We start from the raw sequence: 22,949 nt of genomic DNA, 5'->3' as shown, positions 1-22,949 counted from the left end.
TGCTCAGACATAAGCATGCACAAACATGTGTTTACTCCTGCTGTCCCCACAGGCCATCCCCACCCCCTCTGGTCCCCGTGATGGTCCCTTGTGCCCCCAGCCCATCTCGCACACAGGCGGTGCCGGTTTTGCTTGATTCTACTACCCTGCTTCCCCCCCGCCCACTCCAGCCTACTTCTGCAGGAGTATGTCCTGATACATTCTGGTTTCACAATCACCGTCTTGTGGCCAATGCTGGATTTGACTTTTATGGACTTCATTGATTCACAAGGCGTCACCCTTTCTCAACTCTCATGCTTAACTTCCTTTGCATCCTGTACTCATGGTGGCCCTGAATCATGCTGTTCCCATCTTCATCTTGTATCCTGGCTTGCAACATTATGTGTTACTACCGACTTCTGCAATTGTATTCACTCTCCCCTCTTGCTTCTACACTCTTTTTGACTGCTTACTCTCTGTTCTCTCATCCTCTCCCTTTTCCTATCTCCTCCCCTTATTTTCTTCTATGCACTTACTCTATCAGAATTGTCCCAGGACCTAGTATGATAGCAATCTCGTCTGGCTCCTCCCCCTACCCCGTACTTGTCCCCCCCACACCCTGCAGCACTATCTAATATGTCGTCAGGCCTAGTACGGTAGTCGCCTGTCTGTTTCCATTTCCTTCCCACCCTCCCCCCTCCCTTTCTTATCTATGTTTTAGCTCTTGCACTATCTGAAATGTCGTCAGGCCGAGTACTATAGTTAATTTCACATCCTTACTGTTCATGGATTGTAAGAATGTAATTGTATTTTCCCTTGTTCCCTCCATTGCCTTGACGCGCTTTGAAACACATTATGTATAGGCGCTATATAAATAAGCTATCATATCATAAACGATCAAAATCTTCATAGTTATTGCCCAGAGCGGAACGACATGGACAGATCATTGTAGCGCTTCCAGAGTCACTATATTATTGAGGCATGAGAGATCAGGTCCAAACATTATTTGGTCATTAACATAAGCGTTATTCCGCATCTCAGAGCATTCCATTGGTGTCAGTATCATCTTCTTGGACGTTTGTCTTGCGCACATACGGGACCCATAGTTCTACTACTAGCCTTTTTCCATTTGGTACTGATGGCTGGATCGTGCTAGGTTTGTCCCCTAGGGTGTGGGGATGTTTGCTGGTGGTGCTGGCATATCGTCCATGGGGACTAGGTCCCATTGTCATAGGAACCGCTAGGCCTCGGCAGGCATGTTAAAAGAGTGCCACTGTCGGTCTATTTGCATACACCATACCGCCAGAAACTTGAGGTAGTGCCAGAGATCCTTTCGCTTAAGAGTTTAGAAAATGAGGTTGAAGTCCCTCCTGTGTTTGGAAACTTCAGGGGAAAAGTCATTAAAAAGAACATCGCATGACATTGTTTATTTGTATTGTGCCCACAACACAATATCCTTTTAAGATTGTTAGTTTATGTTGGAAACGGAGGAGCCTTAATGTAATGATGCATGGTCGTTCTCCTGCGTTGGGCTCAGGATAGGGGCTTGGTGCGCTCTATGACGACGTTTCAAGGTTCAGCGAGTTTCAGCTTGTCCTGGATTTTTTCAAAATATAAATCCCTCTTTATTAGTGCCCTCTTTGTTTTCCGGGACCCTAAAATGCTGGAAGTTGTTGTGCCTGGATCTGTTTTCTTGAGCCACGGCCTCTGGTCGCTAGACCCCCTTGATCATTGCATTAATCTCTGCTGAGAGACAGTCCGGACTGTCATCCAGAGTGCTTATGCATTGCTCATTTTCAGAGGTGCGTTCTGCTTTTATGTTAAGCGGACCATTAATGTCCTTTTGCTCCTTCATGATGTCCGGGACCATACCATTGGTCTATTGCGTGCGTTGGCTGATAGTTTTTATTTTAGACAGGATTGGCTGAAGTTGTCACAGGACGTCCATCTTTGCTAGGTATATAGAAGGCATATGTAACTTGGCCCAAGACTGAGGTCTGTCGCCAACATGCTCCTTTTCTGATTCTGATGATGTTACTGGCATATCCTTTGCATCCAGTGCACTCGAAATTGTGAGTGCACAATAAACCTGTAGAGCAGTCAAATATTACATTATGTAGCAACAGGCCGTAACTTGGAGGTCTTGAGCCTATAGCATGACCCCTGCAGGGGACGGTGTATTAATCAGTGGGCAGCAAAATGTTGCTCATTCCCCAAGCCAAGCCTCACTGCGTTAGAACTATGTAGCAAGATGTACATACTATCCAATATGCCTCCATTCAAAGTCCTCCTGCCGCCATTATATATGCTCCAAGCGTGTACTGGATGAGGGCACCCCAGGTGCGCCAGCGCAATGCTTCCCAGAGCAATGGTCCAAAGCACTGGTTTGCGCATGTCAGGGAGCAAGGGTCTTCAGGAGTGTGTATACACCGGTCGGTCACCGTTTTGTTGAGCATGTAATGTTCCATAAGGAGGTCAGTCGGAAAGCATGCACCATATCCCTTCTCCAACCATCTTCTCTGCCATTGCTGTATCAAGCTGGGGACGGTGTATTACGAGCACAGGAGATGGGGTTATTGCACGCTGCGCGGTTAGTCCAATGATAGGATCTGGTGTCCTGCATGCAGTAGCTAGTTGAGATGCTTTTCATGCCTGCAAGGCTCATTAAAGCACATCAGGTGTGGATTTTATGTTAGGCGGGTGTCACAGCCTCTGCGGGCACCGGTCTAGCAATGCATCAGCATATAAATTGATCTGCAATAGCAGCCTCCACAGTCTCTCTGTTCGCTGTTCGCCATATGCAAGTGGATCATGCTAAGACTTGCACACAGGTTATTCCACTGTCAGGGACGTCATTTCACCAAAATGCCAGGGGTAGCGGAAGTGACATCACACAACCCTTGACCCCCCACAGGAAGTGATGTCATTTGATCCCACCCCAAAGTGATATTGCAGGAAGCCATGGAACACAATCTTTCACCCGTTGACAAAACAAGAATTGGCATCACATAGCATTGTACACTACGAAAAATATGGTTACGATATCATTATAATGTGAGGTACATTTCATACAAGAATGGATTGCCATATGTATTCTTTAGATCAGTGTGTATAGGCCCATATTACCAAATTACGGTGAATGGAAGCAGATGTCCATGACCAAATGATAATGATGTGTTATTATATAGCACTTACGCTTAAGCGCTTTATATAGAAAAAATATACGCCCAATAACACCCTACCTGTGTTGGTACTCATTTAACGACCTCAGAAGGATGAAAGGCTGAGTTGAGGCATTTAAGAGCAGACTAAATCAGTGACTCACCCCCTGAAGTGTGCCGGAAATAAACCTTTAATGAGTCTAGCAATTATTTTATAGAATTTCAGAAAGATACATTATTTGGTATTCATATTCTTTCTTATTTAGGGTTATTGCTGAAAGTGTTAGACTTGTGGCACTCCTGTTCTTATTTTTCTTATGTTTTAAGGGGCCTGAACAAGAAAGCCAGCCACTCCAGAAGTAAAGAGGCACATGGTGGTGGCCACAGCCCAAGAGCTTGCATTGAAATAAAATTTAAAAAACTTTATTTTTTTAAACAGAGCTTGCAAGGGAGACCACAGAGGTCGCAGTTGCAACCTCTGGAAACTCCTAAATGACATCCCTGTCCACTGGGTCTGCTGTATGGAACCACGGTCGTATCTCTTCAGGGACAAGCCTCAGCGGATGAAAATTAAGCAAGCCTGCTTGTCCATGCCAGAGCTCAGTCAGGCAGTTGCCATCTTGCTCAAGCTCTCAAGCGCCCCTCGTTACATATGGTTTTTGATTACATTACTTGCATGTGATTATTGTTATGCTTAGTGTGTTCATAAAGGCTTAATATATGTGTTATGTGCTTACGGACCAGCTTGAATTATTTGTGTTGTTCTGTGTGGACTCATTGTAGCCCTACGCCATGCTCACACTTTTCCTGAGAGGGAGCCATGACTGCTTATCCACACTACCATCATTGGGTAGTGTGGATAAGCACACTACCCAATCATGGTAGCTCAGTGTCTACCCAGTTTTCATTAAATAGGATGGCATTCTAAAAGCCCCCCCCAAAGGGGCTGACTTTAGAAAAGGATCTCAACGACTAGTATCAGGCAAAGATGCGTTTCTAGCTTCCTGGTGGGCCATCTGTTTCTGCACAAGATCAGCTTTAACAACAGAGGTAGGTAACCCTTTTTCTACACAATTTCTTTAAATGTACAACTTTGTGCATACAAAGCTGTTCTAGTGTATGTTTCCACAATATAACCTAGGATAAATATTTTTTACATGCCTAAACCTCTTACAACCTAGTGTTCTGGGTAACTAGAATATGTTATCACTCCAGTGAATCTACACTGAACGCTAAAGACCATACTACACAGCTGAAGGCTGGACATGGGGAGTGTTAAGATGGATTGCTAAAATAAGACCATGGAGAGAGGATATTAGGAGGCCATCCTATTTATGGTGGACAGGAAGGACACAAAGAAGTTACCCTAAACCCAATCAAGGTAGTGTGGCTGAGCAATCAAGACTTTGACTCAGTACAAGTGTGAGAGTGCTCTAAGGATACGAGTCCACACAACACCACTAATTGAAGTAGGGAGTTCCAAAGATGTCTGTTAAGCCAGATTTGTGTACTACCCTCCGCTGAGGATGCTGCAACCACTAACCCTAATGGGGAAGGCTAACACGTAGGAAGAAATGGAAGTCAAACCCCTCCAAGTATAGATTAAGATTGTCAGAGTGACAAGGTTCAACTCTCAGGCAGGGGTAGTATGTTGACACAGAGGCATATAGTTACACAGATACAAATATAAGTTTATATAACAACTTTTGGTAATGCAAATACAAGGACTGTCCCCACCCTCTATGTTTATTTGTGGGTCCTCGACCAGAGGTGAGCACCCAACAAACAATAATAGGCAGGGTGCTGAGAATCAGGGAGCCATACATCCTAACAAGCAGCTCAGTGCCTTGGGTACAGCTCCAAAAAAGCAACACGTTTGGGGGTCCAAAGATATTTATGAAGGGAAAGGAGCAAAAAGAAAATCTTTCCCAACCCCACCACACTAGGGTTTCGCCTAAGCTAGAACTTAACCGATCACAGCAGGTAATGTTAGTGTGAGGGAGTGGATTTTGCACAGCCACTAACAACGATGAGCAAGGGTTGATATGAAGAGTGGTATTGTTTTATCACAGATCCCTTAAAAATACCCAGACACCAGAGGAAGGTACAAGGGTCCTATTTTTTTGTTGCAAAGTTAAAATTACTTAGAATCTTGATGAAATGCAATACGTATCCCATGGGCTTTCCTAATCCCCAGGTTGTCCACTAGAGATCGGTAACAACTGCTTACTTAAGGCCTCAGCGTTTTTGATCTCACTCGCTCTAGGTTTCGTCTAGGGGGGGACCTATACTACCAATCCAAAGTGGTGCCTTTTAAAAATGCTCAGTTCCTCCCACTCAATAATTCTAAGCCCTTGTGTTCCCACCTCTGATCTTCTCCTTCAATGTCAGTCCACTCGACTTAATTTCACTCACCTCTTCCGCTCTCTAAGATATTTTTCTTCATCTCACATTTCCTCCTACTCTCTCCAATCGATACTCACAACTATCAACAATCATCCATGCACTCTTATACACAAGTACCACTCTCTCTCTCACAACCAACACCTCACCCACAACAATGCTAACCACAGTCTTTCCGGCATTCTGCTCCACCGTCCTTCCTCTGCAGGTCTTTTGTTCCAGCTCCAATCCACTTGACCTCACCCGAACAACCCACATTCGTGCTATCTACTGTGTATTTTTCATACCCACTTACTTCCTAAGATATTTGTTCTGTCACTTTCCCATTGGCTCATTTGTTCGCCTGTTATTCAGGGCAGTCTAATCTTGATTTCCCCTCTGGCAGGTGACACATCAGCTGGAAGTTTCAAAATCCCTACTTAGCCCTGCCTCCTTTTGTAGTGTTCGCGTTAGTCTCTTCACTGTGGTGTTCAGTGAACGGGTTGCCCTTCAAGAGATGCATTGAGTTTTTCATTGGGGCCCTTGCTAACATGGCTCTGTGTTGCTGGTACTATGTCCTTCACAAGGCCAGCAAGTCCAATTCCAGGAGTGCAGAGATTTCCCAATGCTTCAGTGTTTTCAGGAACCTTGTATCGTGAAATTTAAGAACAAACTCTAGTCAGAACAAGTTATTTCAGGCTTTAGGTAATGGAGAGAAGTACCCTCCACTAGTAACAAGAGAATATACAGGGGAAAGACTGTGGGCCTCACAACTCCCACACCACGCCTTTGGGGCAGGTCTTTGATGAAAACCCAGGTAGTCCTCCTGCCGCAGGATGAGGGAGTCTCCATCTCCCTCCAACAAGGTCAGATCCCTGGCCTTGTCACACAGAGAACCTCCACATAACTGTACGAATACCAGCATCACGCCTGATAAAAGGCAACCCACCCGGCAAACATGGACAAAAAAGGGCTGCTACGACAGCACCACCACTGGTGACTGAAAAGGGGCTGGGGCAAAGGAGGACCTTTAAATGTGCGGATCATTGTAATCCGAACCGTGGGGAAAGGCCAGATTTAGATTGGATGGAGATAAAAGGTGACACAGAATACCATTGGGAAGGGGATGGTGTAATAGTGGCTAAGGCCACAATGAGTCCACACAGATTCGCCAGTAATTCAAGTTAGACAGTAAGTACATAAAAAGGCAAATATTTATTAAGCCTTTACATTACACACTAAGGAGATAAAAATCACAAGCAAGTATTTTCACACAAAACCTAATATACATAACATATATATATATATGGGATAAATTACTCACTGTACTGAGTGTATTGGATCAGACTGGGGCGCATAGAATGGATAGGTGTGCACGGTATGGACTGGAACGCATAGAATTGCGTGACGGATATAGTATGGTTTAGAATGCAGAGAACGTTTGAAAGAGCATATAACTCATCAAATCACACCCCACGCTTACTCTCTCCTTTACATCACCACTCAACTAGAACACAGAGACACTATGACACCATTCGGTATAACTGTTCTCATACCAACATCCGCCTCTCACTCCACATCATTCTAAGTTGACACTGCTGGTCTCACACCCCCCAGCCAGGCGTTCTCCTCAGACCTAACGCAGCTGCCTCCGTTCTGGATAAAACCTGCCTCCACTAACACATTCTCCTGATCACTCAACCACCACACCTACCGCTAAGAAGCAGCTACTACACGGATATCGCACAAGCTGCGCACATACCCGGTGCTCACATGCACCTTTTGACTCTCTCTACTCTCTCTACTGATCTGAACTGCGGTTCCCAAGGGCGTTCAACCCAACAGCGCCTTCAGACCATACCAATGGTATATAAGACGCTATATAAATGCAAAATAACATAACATAACTGTAATCCTATTTTTGATGCTTGTATCTGCTTAGATTCATATGCTATGCACAGGCCAACATCTAGTGGTAGTCGAGGAGCATTACATTATTTTCAAAACTCAAAAAGGGACGTCGACTTGGCATGTCAGTAATACTACCCCTAGTGTGACGTCCACTGTACCCATGGTGTCCCTCAGATTATTTTGTTTCTGACACGAGGTAGCATGAAGTGTAGCGTGAGTACAGATGTAATAAAGCAGATAAATAGCAATACAGCAAGAAGAAACATCTATGCAACTTCTACTCCAAGAGGGGAGGAAGGGTGGGTGCATGTGAATCTTAGCAGATACAAGCATCAGACATAAGATTACAGTGAGTAATGTATCCCTTCTGAGGCTTGTGGATCTGATTAGATCACATGCTATGCATAGGTTAGCAAGCAGTATCTGGAGAAGGAGGTGGGTTGTGAGACAGTATGGTGGGAAATAGATGTCTTAGCACTGCTTGTCCCACTTGTGAATCTGCTTTAGAATGTGCGCTAATGCAGTAATGCTGAGTAAAGGTATGTATGGAACTCCAAGTAGCTGCTTTGCCAATGGTGTGAAAGGCAGGGCTTTATTTGATAGAGAATAGCAGAGCTGTATGCACTTAACTATCCATTTGGAGATGGCGATCTTTGAAATGTGATCAACCTCCCTGCCTGGTGCTATCGAGACAAACCGTTGATCTGTTTTTCTTAGTGTTTTTTGTTTTGTTTACATAGTACACAACTAACCTCCTTACATCTAGTGTATGGGGGCCTCTCTCAGCTGAGTTGGATGGATTTTGAAAAATGTGGGTAGATCATGGACTGGTTAACATGGAACTTGGATATGAATGTAGGTGAAAACCTAGGATGTGTTTTAAGTACCACCTTGTCCTTGTGGATAACAAAGAAAGGGTCTTTCACTGAAAAAACTTGTCGCTCACTAACCCGTCTTATTGAGGTGATGGCTACTAGGAAAGGAGTCTTGTAGGTTTGGTGTTTGAGGCTGGATTTGTGCACAGGCTCAAAGGGTGGACCCATGAGATTCGAGAGTGCAGCATTAAGATCCCAACCTGGTGACGAGTTGGAAATGGGAGTGTAAAGTCTCTTTACTCCCTCTATGAAAGCCTTAATAACAGGAACTTTCCACCAGGACACCTTGTTTTGTGAAGTGGTGTACTTGGACAGAGCTGCTAGGTGAACTTTGATGGAGTTAAATACTATGCCCAACTCTAGTAAGTAGAGCATGAAGTGAAGTATTTTTGATGTGGTACATTCAATTGATTTTAAAGCTTTTGATCGGCACCATATCACAAATCTTTTCTACTTGTTGAAGTAGCAGTGCCTGGTGTTGAATCTGCATGTGTCTTTGAGAATATCCATACACCTTTGAGGTAATTTTAACTGTCCAAACTCTATGACTTCATGAGCCAGACGGCAAAATTCATAGACTGAAGATGTGGATGGAGCGCTGTTCCCCCCGTGCTGGGATAGCATGTTGTAGGGGCACACAAGTTTGATCTGTTCGCACATCGCCAGTTTGAGCAGATTTGGAATGCATGGTTGTCTTGCCCTATCGGGATTAGCGTGGCTTGCTCCTGGTGCATCTTGTGCACTATCCTGCTGAGGAGTGCTGTCATTTTGGGGGTGGAGGGGACTAAGCAAATTTCCCTGACCAGCTCATCCACACAGCGTTCCCCTTGGACTCTGGTATGGGAAACCTGGATACAAAGTCTGGGCATTGTGTGTTTGAGTTTGTGGCAAACAAGTCTAAAGGAGGATAACCCCACAGGGAGAAGACTGTCTAAAATTTCTCTGTTGAGTTGCCACTCATGCTCCTCCGGTAGAGGAGTGTCTGCTAGAGCATTGAGTTGCCCTGGAACGTATTGAGAGACTAGAAACATGTTCCAATTGAGTGCCCACTTCCACATTTTTTGGGATAGCCTGGACAGGCTTGGAGAGTTTGTGCCTCCCTGCTTGTTTATGTAAAACAGGGCAGTGGTGCTGTCTGTGAGGACTTGCACTGTCTGACCTGCTGATGCAGCTGAACAGCTTGTAGGGCTTAGAGTACCGCTAGTAGCTCCAAATGTTTGATGTGGTTTTAGGCTGTGATCTGTGTCCACAGGCCATGCGCTGTCTGGTGAAGGTAAGGGCCTCCCTATCGGCAGAGTGAGGCATCTGTTTTTAAGTATCGCTTGAACTGGCGGATTGTGAAAAGGCTTTCCCCCTTTAACAGATTTTCAGCAACAGTGGGATAGTTGTTCTTTTGCTGATCATTCTTTGTAAATGTGCCTGTATGAGTGAGAGTAGCTCAGCTAATATTGCTCTATGTTAAGGCGCTAGGTTATCAGGTGCACATTAGGAAGTGCCCAGAGAGCTTAACTGACCTGGGGAATGGGTGCACTCCTTGCAAGGCGTCTCCTCTGACTATGTGCTGGATGTATTCTGTGATGCAGCTGTGCATGCCTCTTCAGATCAATGTATAGCAGGGTCTTGGAGCTTGAGTTTTACTACTTCTAGCGGCTGAATTTACTGGCTGCACTGTTTTGGAACGTGTGTTTGGGGAAGGTGTGGGCCTCACATATACTTTCAGGGCCAATTGGGTGTGCCTGGGGCTAATTTCCATCATCTGAATGCATCTACCTTCACCTTTTGGATGGGGACAACTGCACTATGCTTTTGCCAGTGTTTCGTCTGGTATTTCAACCTGAACATACAATAGAATTAGTATTTTTGTTTCCGGCGCCAATTCCTCTGGTGGATTTAGCCCTGGGGAAATTATTGCTGGTTTTCATTGTTTATTCCTCTGGTACTAATTTCTCCAGGGTTAAATCCACAGTTGGAATTAGTGTTCATTTTCAATAATCCTTATATATGAGCAGATTGGTAAAAGGGGCAGCAATTCTGTTACTACCATTTTCTGCCCTACTGCTGAACTTGTAATGAGACCCGATTATTATCCATTAAACATCAAGCCTGTGAACATTTTTGTATAATAGGACACATTTCAAGCCAACATTCACTTATGCAAGACAACATCAGTGCACTCAATATGTGTAATATCTTCACAGAGTGGAATTCAATATAATTTGCACACTACGCCTGTGGGGACTTAAACTGAATGTGGAATAAGGGTCTTGTGCAATAATTAACACTTCCATTAAGTATTGATTGTATACAATTCTGTGAACATACAAAATACAAATAAAACAGCTTAATTTAATGTCTATTTAAGTGCGAAGAGTTAAGGGCTCAGGCCGTTTAAAAACACAATTGTATTTGTGTATAAATGGTTGCCATGACCTGGTGCTTTCTGCCAAAGCATGTACGGCACCAGATTTATGAAGTGTGTTTACATTTTTTAATTCTGGTCTGTGTTTGATGACTGCAGTAGCACATCCATTCTAGGGGGGCAGATCTCAGGAAAAAATAAACCACCCCCCAAAGCCCACAAAAGTTGCAGAGGCCAATCTTGTAGGGCAGTAACAACGTTTAGTAGCCATACAAAGTAAATGTGAATGTGCACACTAGAAAGAACACAAAAAAAGGAAAAAAAATATGCGGCCACCAGCTTGTCTTTAGGCACATATAAAAGTAGCCAAAAATCCCATGTGTAAAAGGCTAAGGTAATACAAAAGTATCCCCATTGCACTGCATTGTAAGATGCGTGTGCAAGGTCAAAACGTTCCAAAAAGAAAAAGATAAAAAGGGAAACAGTTTCACTGCTGTGATAGTCTGAAGGGCTGATCAATTTACTTATAACAAGCGAGCAAAAGGCAAGGGAAGTGAAGTTGAAGGCTTTACTTCCCTTTAAAAAGTCAGAACAGGTTAAAAAGCAAAGCAAAAAGATTTGGCGTCCACAGAAACTACGAATGGAAATTATCCAAAAATGAAATAGTTTCCAACATCTTCCCTCTTCACCATAATAGAGTGGCTTCACAAAATCCTCCCACCAAGCCACCCCCCTCCTCATTTTTTGTTATGCCATTGCTGAGAAGTTATTGTTTATAACTTGGAAAGAACACACTGAGTATTGATTTATGACATGTAAGAAAATGAAACATGATCAACAGTTCACCAATTGCTGTGTAGGTTTCACAATGCATTGAGTTTAGAAACACATTTAATCAAAGACAGTGCTTTTTATAAAAATTACTTTGTTATGCACAAAGTTACCTACCATCTGATGGAACATTTCGAATTTCTTTGGTTTCTTTTATTTGCTTTTTAGGCATGGATTCCACAGAAGAAAGAGCTTAAAATAGAGGCAAATAGTGTATTATAGCTTGTTAGTAAACATGGTGTGTAACATTTCACATTTAAAACAAATATTGCTGCATAATTCATCCCAGATGTTCATAAATGAACAATGCACATATAAATAATCATTACCATCAACAAACCTTTTCTTTAATGATTGGCACATACATAATGGAAATCACATATCTCTTTCAATCAGTGCCCTACCTGACCTCAATGGTCGGATAACGCAACTGACCAGAAGGGGAAGCCAAACCTCTTAAAGGTAGGTAACGTGAACAGAGCAACAAAGCATCATCCTCAGGTAGAGGTAACAAGGCGGACACAAAGGTACAATCAGTCCACACATGTATCCATTGACAATATAACAAACTGATATAGTGAAAAACATATATCCTAATTATGTTACACATATAGAACTCTCAGTCAATCAAGTACTCATCACAGGTTAGGAAAGCTGTTCTTATTGCACCTTCCCCAGCATAGATTTCTATGGAACCCCCAGTCTTTTTTGCTTATTTTTTTAAACAAATGTCCTGACTTTTGATGGTCAGTAAATCCTTCAGTTTTACTTCCCTTGCTGATTTGCTCATTCTTATGGGGAAACCGACTAGTCCCCAAGGCTGTCAGTACTGCCAGACTATGCGCCTCATTACAAGGTTGGTGGTCCTGAAATAAAGGTGCCAGTAGCAACGTACCATGAGTTGGCCTGTAGGGGCACGGAACTCCCAGCAGGCCTGACATGCTGGGAGTTCAGGCCCCTACCGGCAGGCTTTTCTATGAGGCACTGTTACTAACGGTGCTTCAGGTTTCCCATTCCCATGGAGTCGTATGGGACTGCATGGGAATGGGAAATAAATCATACCTCTGCTGCCTGTGATTTCCTGGTAGCACTGGGATGTCAGGAAGTGGTAACGACCTCACAGGGTTGGCGCCAACCCCGTAATGATGGCCTATGTCTCTCTTTTGGAATTATTGTATTTTTACAATTGCACACATCACCTTACATTGAAGTGGAGTTAGGATACTTTGCATCCTTATACATTTTTTCCAAATGGCTTTTTGGTTACTTTGACAATGTGCCTAAGAAAAGCTGGTGGCAGCTCTGGGATTCTTACCGTTTTTGTGATATTATTCTTGTGCACATATGCATTTACCTTGAATAGCTACTAAAGTGGGCGAGCACCCTGAAATGGTAGTGCAAATTGTTAGGCAGAAACCTGTGCAGTTCCTTCTGGGACCAATGCAAAAGATTTAAGACTACAGGTGTTTGGCAGTAAACCCACTTGGTAGCAGTCTGTACCACACAGATTCACTTGGTAGCTGGGGCTGAGCAGTCAGACTTCCCTCAAGAAGAGTTAGGCAGTATACAGAGTATTCACAATAGGTCAAGAGAACACAGTAGAACAAGTAAACACTGACCAGAGCTTGGTGTAAAAGAGATATAATTATTTATTTAAAACCACATCTGGAAAAACACACAGGCACTAATAGTAAGCAATTCAAAAACACGGTCACTAAAAGATATACACTCCTTTAGAAGAATTTTAGACAAGTCTTAAGTAAAGCCCCACTTATTTTCAGACAGCGGTGAGCGCTTAACGCAGATGGCACTCTAATAATTCGTTTTAAAAGGGAGAGAAAAGCAGAGTATAATGTGAACCAGATCCCAACACTTTCATAAGAACAAAACAAGAGAGGAAGGCAAGTAAAACCGTGAAGTTAGAGTTCAGAAGGCCGGATCCACTTTAAGGGGATCAGAACAAAATGTGTGCAAGGTCACACGGTTGAAGTGCACAAGAGTCTTGCAAAGGTTCAAAAAGAGTTGGACCAAAAGATAGGGACCAGTTAGAAGGTCAAGGCGGCCAGCCCAGTCCAGAAGGTTAAGGGATTATTATTACCTTGTAGCAATCTTTAGAAAGGGAGGCCCGGCGGACACAGTACCTTAAAGTGGTGAGAATACTCCAGCGGGGGCAGTTGTTCCTGGCAGCGGATGCAAGTTGGTGCTTCGTCCGGGGGAAGAGAGGATCTCGTCGGGGAGGAAGACAGGAGTCCATTGCACTGCCAGGGAAGAAACCAGCCGCGGAGTTCTCGGGTAAAAGGAGCGGTCCTTTTATTCGCGGTCCAGTGGTAAGTGGCTATCCGGTTGCTGGGGTGCTTGGCACAGGCAATTCGACCACAAGCCGGCCTGGGATGCGAAGAGAAGAAGGTAAACTGGTTGTGCCCACCAGTCAGGGGAAGAAGCCTCTCCAGCCGGGAGATCTTCTCTGTCGTCGGGAAGTGGTGAGTCAGTTCCGCAGCGGTCCACCGGTGGTGTCGTCGTGGTAGGTCGGCTCAGCTTCTCCCTCGTCGGATTCTCAGGTCCTGTGGCGACTTCTGAATTTCCAGTCCCCAAAGCCCTGTTTTATGCAGCACACCCCCATTCACTCAGCCTACTTGTCAATCAAACATGCTAAGTGGTGAGCCGGGGCCAATCACACAAGAGTGCGACTTGAGTTACCAAGGTAACTCAGTCCAGGGTGCCTAAACCCCCTCCCACACCCCCTGTGGTACCCAGACACAGTGGCACCACTTTTGGAGGCTTCTGTGGAGAAGACCGCCAAAAAGTGGAACAAAGGGCTCGACTTGGGTTGGAGTCACAGAAGAGAACACAAACGCCATTTTAGAATCAAGTCCTGGCAAAAAATACCAACCGGCGAATTAATATTAAATAAATAAACCGGCGGTAAGTTCGAGGCTATGAGAATTAAATAATTAAAGTTGGTAGCCTCGAATAATGGGAAAATCCCATAGGGATATATTCGCGGTTGAATATAAAAAGTAGTATCCACTGCCACCAGTAAAAACTCGATCAGGGGGGACGGAGACGTGCTCCCTCGACTAACAGACCCCGGGGCAATCGAATTGCCCCGACAAGTACGTCCTCAATATGATGGTTTGTACTGGTTTCTGTTCATAATTTGGGACTAGTAAAGCCAATGGTGACTTTACATGCCCTGGGAGACAGTAGTCAGTCCCAGGGTATGGAGTCTATGGTGGGGTGTCACTTTGACACCCCTGTGTTACTGCACAGAGGTTGCTGTGTAACACACATAGTAAAAACACATGAGACCCTATGGAGTAAAGGACCACATTAACAGTCAAAGGAACACCATAAATCATGTCCAAGAGTGGGAGAAAGAGACTCTCACTCTTGGCAGGAGAAAAAATAAAACTCCAGAAATCCAGCAAAGCTGCTGGGGACTCACTAGGTTAGGAAATTCAGCCTAAAGAGAGAATTCTCCCCAACACAAATAAACTCCACATCTATGACCTCATCACAGATGAAAACCCAGACATCCTATTCATTACTGAGACCTGGTTCTCTGATGACTACGAACCCCTTGCGCACAAGACTTTCCCACCTGGCTACATTCTCACCTTCTGGAACAGATCACGAAGGGGAGGGGGGCTCGCAATATTACACAAAGACCAATCCAATCTAATAACCAAGGACACCGCCACCAGCACCACAGACTATGAATCCCTCCTGGTGAAACTCCAACTCACACCCTTTACCTCACACAGCTTCCTACTCATCTACAGACCCCCCCGGCTAGAACAAAAACTTAGCAGACACATTTGGTGAAGCGCTGGCCGCCAACCTCATCCTACACCCAACCCTCACCATTTTAGGAGATTTCAACATATGGTTCGGCTCCCAGTCAAACTCTATGACCAGGTCATTCTCAGACAATCTAGAACAACTGAACCTGAAACACCACACCTCCACTCGCACCCACACGAGGTCACACCCGACACAATATTCATCACCGCAAACAAATCTACCCGCGCCCCCCTGTCATGGAACAATCACTCAGCATTGTGTTTCTCCATACCTGTGAGCACTGCAGTCAGCGGTCGAGACCCCACACGACCACCACCAACCCCCTTCCACTTTCCCACTACGGAACAAAGTGGTAAACACCCCAGATCTTGAATTCTCTCTCAACTCACCTTTCGTCCAGGAAGGACCATCAGCAATAGAATCCTTCGCCCTCTGGCTTACAAATGCCTCACGCCCTTCACGCAGTCAAAACATACCTCGCAGAAATTTGGACCAACGCCAAGGTGGTTCACCCCAATCTCAAACCACTAAAGACTCTCAAGCACCGTCTGGAATGGGCTTGGAAAGCAGACCCGTCAGCCCAGAAAAAAAACGCCCTAACAAGGACAACCAGAATTTACAGATCGGAAATCAAAAAAAGCAAGAATTGTTCTATGGGAACCAAATCCAAAATGATTGCAACCCGAGTAAGGAAGTTCATAAAATCATAGCAGAATTCAAATCCCCCTAATGCTTGCGCTTGCTCACTCCAAGCTCCAAATCTTATGCAGCACCCTGTCGCTCCACTTCTACAATGCCACCAACGAAAGACACACTGCCATCATTGCTAAACTAAAATACTTACAGCCACCTCCCACTCGCCCACAGACACAATTTTTTGACTCGCTCTCTCCCATCACACACGAAGAATTCCTCTCGGTTGTAGCAGTCAGCCACCCGTCAGACTCCCCGAAAGGACTGTGTCCACCATCAATGCTTACAAAAATGCTTAACAAAAATACCACCCTCCACCTGTGCAGGTAACGTCGCATGCACAATCCTTAATCACTCTCACATCAGGATCTTTCCCGAAAGACCTAAAAACATCCTTCACCAAACCCATTCTCAAAAAACCGACTTTGGACCCAGTCCTCCCCCAAAACTACCGTCCTATCTCCAATGCTAGTTTCATCGCCAAACTGATGGACCCTGTGTCTTACAAACAGCTTGGCCAATTTGCTGAAGCCAACAACCTCCTAGACCCAGCACAATCAGGCTTCAGACCACTAAGGGGAACAGAATCTTCTCTAGTCTCTATCTGGGACGACTTGAAAAGTACAGCCGATGCAGACGGCTGTGCGGTTCTCATCCTGCTAGAACTCTCATTACCTTTCGATACCATCGATCACTCGATTCTACTAGTCAGACTGCAAACACTAGGCATCAAAAGCACAGCCCTTTCTTGGATTGCATCCTTTATCTCTAATAGGTCGAAAATCATGCACCTCGACCAGTTCACATCCATATCACGACCAGTATATAAAGGTGTCCCCCGAAGGAGCATCAACACCACGCCTAATCTTCCAATTGTACATAAAACCCATTTCCGCAATCATCCGCTCTTACAACCTTACTTGCTACAACTACGCAAATAATACTTAGACCATCCTCGAAATCCCAAATTCCGAAGGCTCTGGCAGCCTGGACCTGTCATTGTGCCTCTCTGACATTGATCACTAGATGACGACCATCCACCTCACCCTCAACCCGAAGAAAACCGAAATACTAGACTGCAGGAAAACAGCGCTCCGTCCCCAACCAATCCCGTGGCCCAAACCACTAGGGCCAACAGTGCCACCCTCTAACGTGGTTAAAAACCTTGGATGCGAGTTGGACTCAGATTTATCCCTCACCCCAACACACCACCAGTGTATCCAAAACCTGCTTCTACCACCTACTGATTCTCAGGCGGATTTTCCCCTACCTTACCTATCCCCAACATTTCTCGGCCATCATCCTGTCCTGACTAGACTACGCAAACTGCCTCTACCTAGGAGCACCAGTATCCCAACTAAGGAAACTCCAAAGAATCAAAAACCCGGCAATACTGTTAGGGAGAATTCTCATTTATGGCTAATTTCCCTCAGCAGCTATGCTGGATTTCAGGGTTTATTTTTTTCCACTTGGTAAGAGTGTGAGCCTTTTCCCACTCTTACATGTGTTTTGCCATGTGTATTCCTACTGTTTGTGTGATTGTGGGCTCTGGAGCACACCACTCCATGAGCCCCACTTTTTGTGTGCCTTACACAGCACCTTCAGTCCAGTGAAACAGGGTTGTCTTTGAGACTTCCCACTGACTCCATTTTTCTGGGGCGGACTACTGTCCACCACAAACAAGTAAAGTTGCCATTTACTTTATGTAGTAATTTAAAACTGCAGACCCAGCACACCCCATCTTACATGGAGTACTGGAAAGGGTTAATTCCTATCCCTTTTTGTCTGTGCCTCTCTGAGCTTTGTTTTGCTCTATTAACATTAAGACTTGGCTGGTTGCAGTAGTATCTACCCTAACTTTTCTACCACGATTATACTACATAAACGTGGTACTGTTTTAGGCTATTATATTAGCCTCGAACTTAAACCCGCTTGACTAAATACTTTTTATTTCGGCACTGGTTGGGTTTAATCGCCATTTCTTTTTGTTAAAGTCCTTCTTGTGTTTTACTCTGCACGGCAAGCCAGGTTTGCCTCCTTTGTTTGCCGGCTTTTGGCGGGCTTCTGTCCAGAAGCCCTCCTTGTGGCATCTGGGTGTCTAGGTAGGCTCAATGTGAGGGAGGGGTGTAGTCTGGTTGCAATTGTCTGGATTGGCTGAGGTGGTTGTCCAGGCCGGACAACCCCCCTGCTGAGTGAGTGAGAGCCAGGCTGTGTGAATGGGGGATTTTGGCATGAAAGGTAGGACTCTTGGGCTGGAAATCAGAGTCGCTACTGGAACTGAGTCGCTACTGGAACTGCAAGGAACCGAAGAGAAGCAGAGAAGAAGACGGCTGCTGCAACTCCTGAGTCCCGGTGAAGCCCTGCTGCAGTCCGGAGATATCTATCCTTCAACGACAAGAGAAGATCCAGTCCGGAATCTTCTTCCCTTGAGCCTGGTGGGATCAACCAGCTCACCTTACACAGGCAGAGGATCCTCTTCTTGGTCGAAATCGCTGCACATAGCTGTAGTAGGTCCGGATAGCCATCTGAAGAGCCTCTCGTGTTTTAAAGGAGCGCACCTTTTATTCACTGTTGCTTTGCTGCTGCTGGCTTCATCCCTGGGTAGTGCAGATCGCTCCAGACGTCGTCCTTCTTGTCCCCACGACTGAAGCTTCTGGAACCGTGAGTCTGCAGGAACTATCAGGGACAACTGCCGTGGCACCAGCTCTTTTTCAGACAAATAAGGTACTGTGTCAGACTTCGAGGAACTAGGGTGTACCCTTTTCTCCTCACCAAAGGCTTGTCCTCATCTTCCTTCCCTCTTAACTTTTGCTTCCCTTTTGACAATATCTAAGTACTCCTGGCAATCTCGAATTGTGAACTTTGCTAACCTTGTGATCCTCGACAACAGGACCCTGTCCCATTGACACTGGCGCAGGCCTATTGACTTTTATCTTTGTGTTAGAAAGTGTCTCGTGATTCTATCTTCCTTGACATAAGTATTGCCTATGATTTTTTACCCCAACTCTCATGTGTTAATTCATGCGCTAAGTGTGTTTGACTACGGTAACATTTCTTCTTGCTGGTACGCGTCTCTTTCGTAAGACCGAACTGTCATTACTGTCAAAAAGTGGTTGTGTAACAACCCCTGGTAATGTCTTTGTTTCACAACACCGGTCTGTCAAATCCAAAGGTACTTACCTTGAATTGTGCTGTAGTGTATTTTACGTGTGGTTTTAATTTAATAGAAGTGAAGTGTTTTGCAAACAGAGGTCTAGAAATAAATGTACTTTTACTTTTTAACCAAAAACCTTGAGTCAGTGTTGGCTTGAGTCACAGTAATTGTAGTCTTTTGTGTAATCTCTACTACTGCTCATTTGCTCTTGCGGTAAGTCTGGCTGCTCTGCTACTGCTACCACTCTAACTGTGTAGTACAGGTTTGTACCAAAGGTGAAATTGTACTACCACCTGTAGTCTTAATCTTGTGTAGTGGTCCCTAAGGACACTGCCCAGGATTCTGCCTAACAAGCACGCCTACTCATTAACCTGCCCGCCAGAAAACACATCAGCCCTACGCTGAGAGTCCTCCACTGGCTTCCTATTGCTCCACGCACCACCTTTAAAGCCATATGCATTACCCACCGTGCAGTCCACACCACCAGCCCGGAAATCCTCAGAGACAGAATTGTCCCCTACCAACCTTTCAGGAACATCAGATCTCGCACAGCATTTTACCTAGTGATGCCACCCCACAGCTCCACAAGGCTTGGTGGTTCCTCCTTCTCTGTCCAACCGCCAATCATCTGGAATTATCTACTGCAACACTGAAAAACACCTGAAATTCAGGAAGGCCCTTAAAACCGGGCTTTTCCCAATACTCTCCCAATCCATTGCACACCGAGAAAACACCACTAATAAAAAGTCCCCTGCATCAATCACAACACAGGGGCTGGCAGCTCTTGCAGTTTTTTTCACCTGACACCACAGCCTTGGGTGTGGCACATCTGAAACACTATCAACCCACCCACAACACTCCCACCCGTCAAGCACTCCAGGTAAGTCAGCAGCTTTTGCTGTGGCACACATGCAATAACAATCTCACCAAAGCCCCCCACCCACCAGATCCGTCCACAATAGAAACTACGAACAATGAGATAAGTAGACCAGGGTAGCACATGCCCACCACTAAGGAATCACTATTAATGTTAATCTGCATCACTCGTTTAGGGAACTCTCAATATTAGCAATCTCCCAATACAAATGTACTCTCAAATCTAGATATAACAAACCATCTATGTCTGTTAAATTACGGGAACCTACTGTATTATATGCTGAACCCTACTGCATTGTAAAGCCTAGGCTTCTCTCCCACCATACAGGGTTCTCAAATCTAGGTGTAGCCTCCATCTTGGTCTATAATATGATGATAGGGCTCTGTTATTACTGTGTGTGCTGCCTGAATATTGTTATTTGTGCCTGTGTCCCCTGTTCTTTCTCTCCCCCTTCCCCGTTCTCCTCTTCCCGCCCACCTCCCTTCCAGCCCACAACCCCCCCTGAGTGGCTCTCTGGGGCCATGTGTTTGTGGGCTCAGCTGCGTCTCTAGCCGTGCTCGCCATTCCACCCGGCTGAGCGGGTGAGTGCGGCGCTGATAAAATCTTGCACTGTGTCCCTCCTGAGCTCTGTTATTACTGCGTGTGCTGCCTGAATATTGTTATTCCTGCCGGTGTCCCCTGTTCTAACACTTCCCCTTCCCTGTTGCTCTCATCCCGAGTTCATTGTCCAATAGCTCTACTCGCCTGCCTCCCGCTGTCTTGACCGTCTACCCTAGGGCCCCCCACCCTCCTCCCTATCGCTGACACCTACACCAGTGCCACCTCCAAGGAAACTCTCACCGACATCCTCTTTGCCGTTCCTTCACCAGACCTATGGACCCCTCATATGGTCTCTGTGCTCTCTCCTTTCTCTTCTTCTCCCATTAATGGTCGTACCCGTTGGGACGCCTTCCTGGCCTTCTTCCATTCCTCTAAGGTCTACATTAATGTCTACTCTAATGGTACCGTCTTGGTCCAAGTCCCCCAGGTCAACCTTCATCTGTTTGATCGACGCTTCCCTCGCCTCATCTACTTCCTTTCTTCTCCTGCTGTCCCCTCCCACCTTTCCACTACTACCTCACCTCCCCCTTCTGCCTCCTCCCTGGCTACCTTGCCTCCTCCTTCCCTCTCTGCCCCCGCTACACCTCCGAAGGGCGTAACTATGATCTGTACCCCTCCACGGAAGTCCTTCAAGGATGGCAACCTTCTCCATATCACCACTCTTAATTCTCGCTCTGCTGTCAAACACGCCTCTGATATCTGCCGCCTTCTGGAAGAACTTGACCTTGATGTCCTCGGTCTCACCGAGACATGGTTCACGGCCGGCTCTGTCACTAGCTTTGACACTCTCCTCCCTGACGTTTACAAGATCCTCTCCTTGGCCAGGACCAAACGCTCTGGTGGCAGTGTAGCCCTCATCTTCCCCGAGCGGATTCCTGCCACTGTCACTCCTACGCAGGTCAACTCCTTGTTTGAATGCCTTGTCTGCAGGCTCTCCCTCTCCCCTAGCCATTCCCTTACTGTGGCTACTATCGGCCACCTGGTCAGATTTCTTCCTTCCTCTCTGAGTGGGCGGACCTCTCCTCCTCACTCCTGGCCTCAACCACTCAACTCCTCCTTCTTGGAGACTTCAACATCCACCTGGATGCCTCCTGCCCTCCCTCTGGACTCTTTCATGACCTCTGTGATTCTCTCTCACTCACTAGTCTCCCCTCTGGGCTGACTCACTCTGCAGGGCACACTCTAGATGCTCTGATCTCCTCAGACCTCAACCTCTCTGTCCCTCTCTCCACTCCTCTCTACTGGAGTTATCACTTTCTCCTATCCTCCCACCTCACCCTCCCTCTCCCTCAGGCCAAGCCACCTCCATCACTGCCACCCACCTTCTCGGTCATCCGACCCATGAAGCGCGTGTCAGTTGAGGCTTTCGCCGCCACCTTCTCACCCCCTCCTGCCCCTTTGGCTGACTCTCACCCTGACACAGCCCTCTCACGCTCCATTCTTCTATATCTGATACTCTTGATATCCTTGCCCCGTCATGAGAATCGGCCTGAAGTCCAAAGCCAAGTGCAACTCCTGGTATGATTCTGACCTCGTCACCCTAAAACGCAAGTGCAGGGTAGCCGAGAGGAAATGGCGTGCTTCATGTTCATCCTCTGACAAACTGGACTGCCGCCTGCTGCAAAGGCAATACAGACTCTCAGTTCTCACCAAGAAGAGAGCTCTTATCCAAGCCCACGTCTCTGCAGCATCTAATAACTCAGCTGAACTCTTTAAAATCTGCAAGGAACTTGCCAATCCCGCTGCAGTCTCTACCTCTCCTGTCCCTTCCCAGGCCCTCTGCATGGCATTGGCTTCTCAATTCATTTCTAAAACTCAGGACATCCTGTCCTCACTCTACTCCTATCGCCTGCCTCCCTCTATTCCCTGCTCTTCCGTTGGCCCTTCTGTAGCAACCCCCTCCCTCCTTCTCTGCCTTTCCCCTTTTCTCTGCAGACAAGGTTTCTAGACAAGTCCGACCTATGAAAGCCTCGTCGAAACAGGTTCACCCCTGTTCCTCCAAAACTATCAAGGAACACATTGAATCCCTGGCTCCTGCCCTGGCTAATTTCTGCAATCACTCCTTCGCCACTGGAGTCTTCCCATCTCCCCTGAAGCACTCCCTTGTGCACCCTCTTCTTAAGAAACCCTCTGCTGATCCCTCCTGCCTGGCTAGCTATCGCCCAATCTCCATTACTCCCTTTCTGGGCAAGCTCCTGGAGAAACTGGCCATCTCGCAGCTCAATCTCCACACTGAATCTGTTGGTTGTCTTCATGATCATCAGTCTGGCTTTAGAGCTGCCAGAAGCACGGAAACTGCTCTCCTGAACATCCGTCAACACCT

General features: G+C 45.9%; 1 protein-coding gene across 5 annotated transcripts in view; it reads right to left on the bottom strand.

Moving 5' to 3' along the window:
* Positions 1–22,949, bottom strand: part of WASHC2C (WASH complex subunit 2C) — a 2,476,852-nt gene that overhangs the window by 1,728,661 nt on the left and 725,242 nt on the right. For 4 of the 5 annotated variants that reach the window (XM_069610545.1, XM_069610544.1, XM_069610547.1 and 1 more), the window contains exon 10: positions 11,616–11,690. The exons of the other annotated variant lie outside the window; for it this stretch is intronic. In XM_069610545.1, the coding sequence (XP_069466646.1) occupies positions 11,616–11,690 (75 nt within the window). The remainder of the gene's footprint in view (positions 1–11,615; positions 11,691–22,949) is intronic. 5 annotated transcript variants of the gene reach the window in all.

This window comes from Ambystoma mexicanum, chromosome 8 (genome assembly GCF_040938575.1).
Source record: "Ambystoma mexicanum isolate Mex_15411 chromosome 8, UKY_AmexF1_1, whole genome shotgun sequence".
Classification (NCBI taxonomy): Eukaryota; Metazoa; Chordata; class Amphibia; order Caudata; family Ambystomatidae; genus Ambystoma; species Ambystoma mexicanum.
This window is presented reverse-complemented; position numbering and strand designations above follow the sequence as displayed.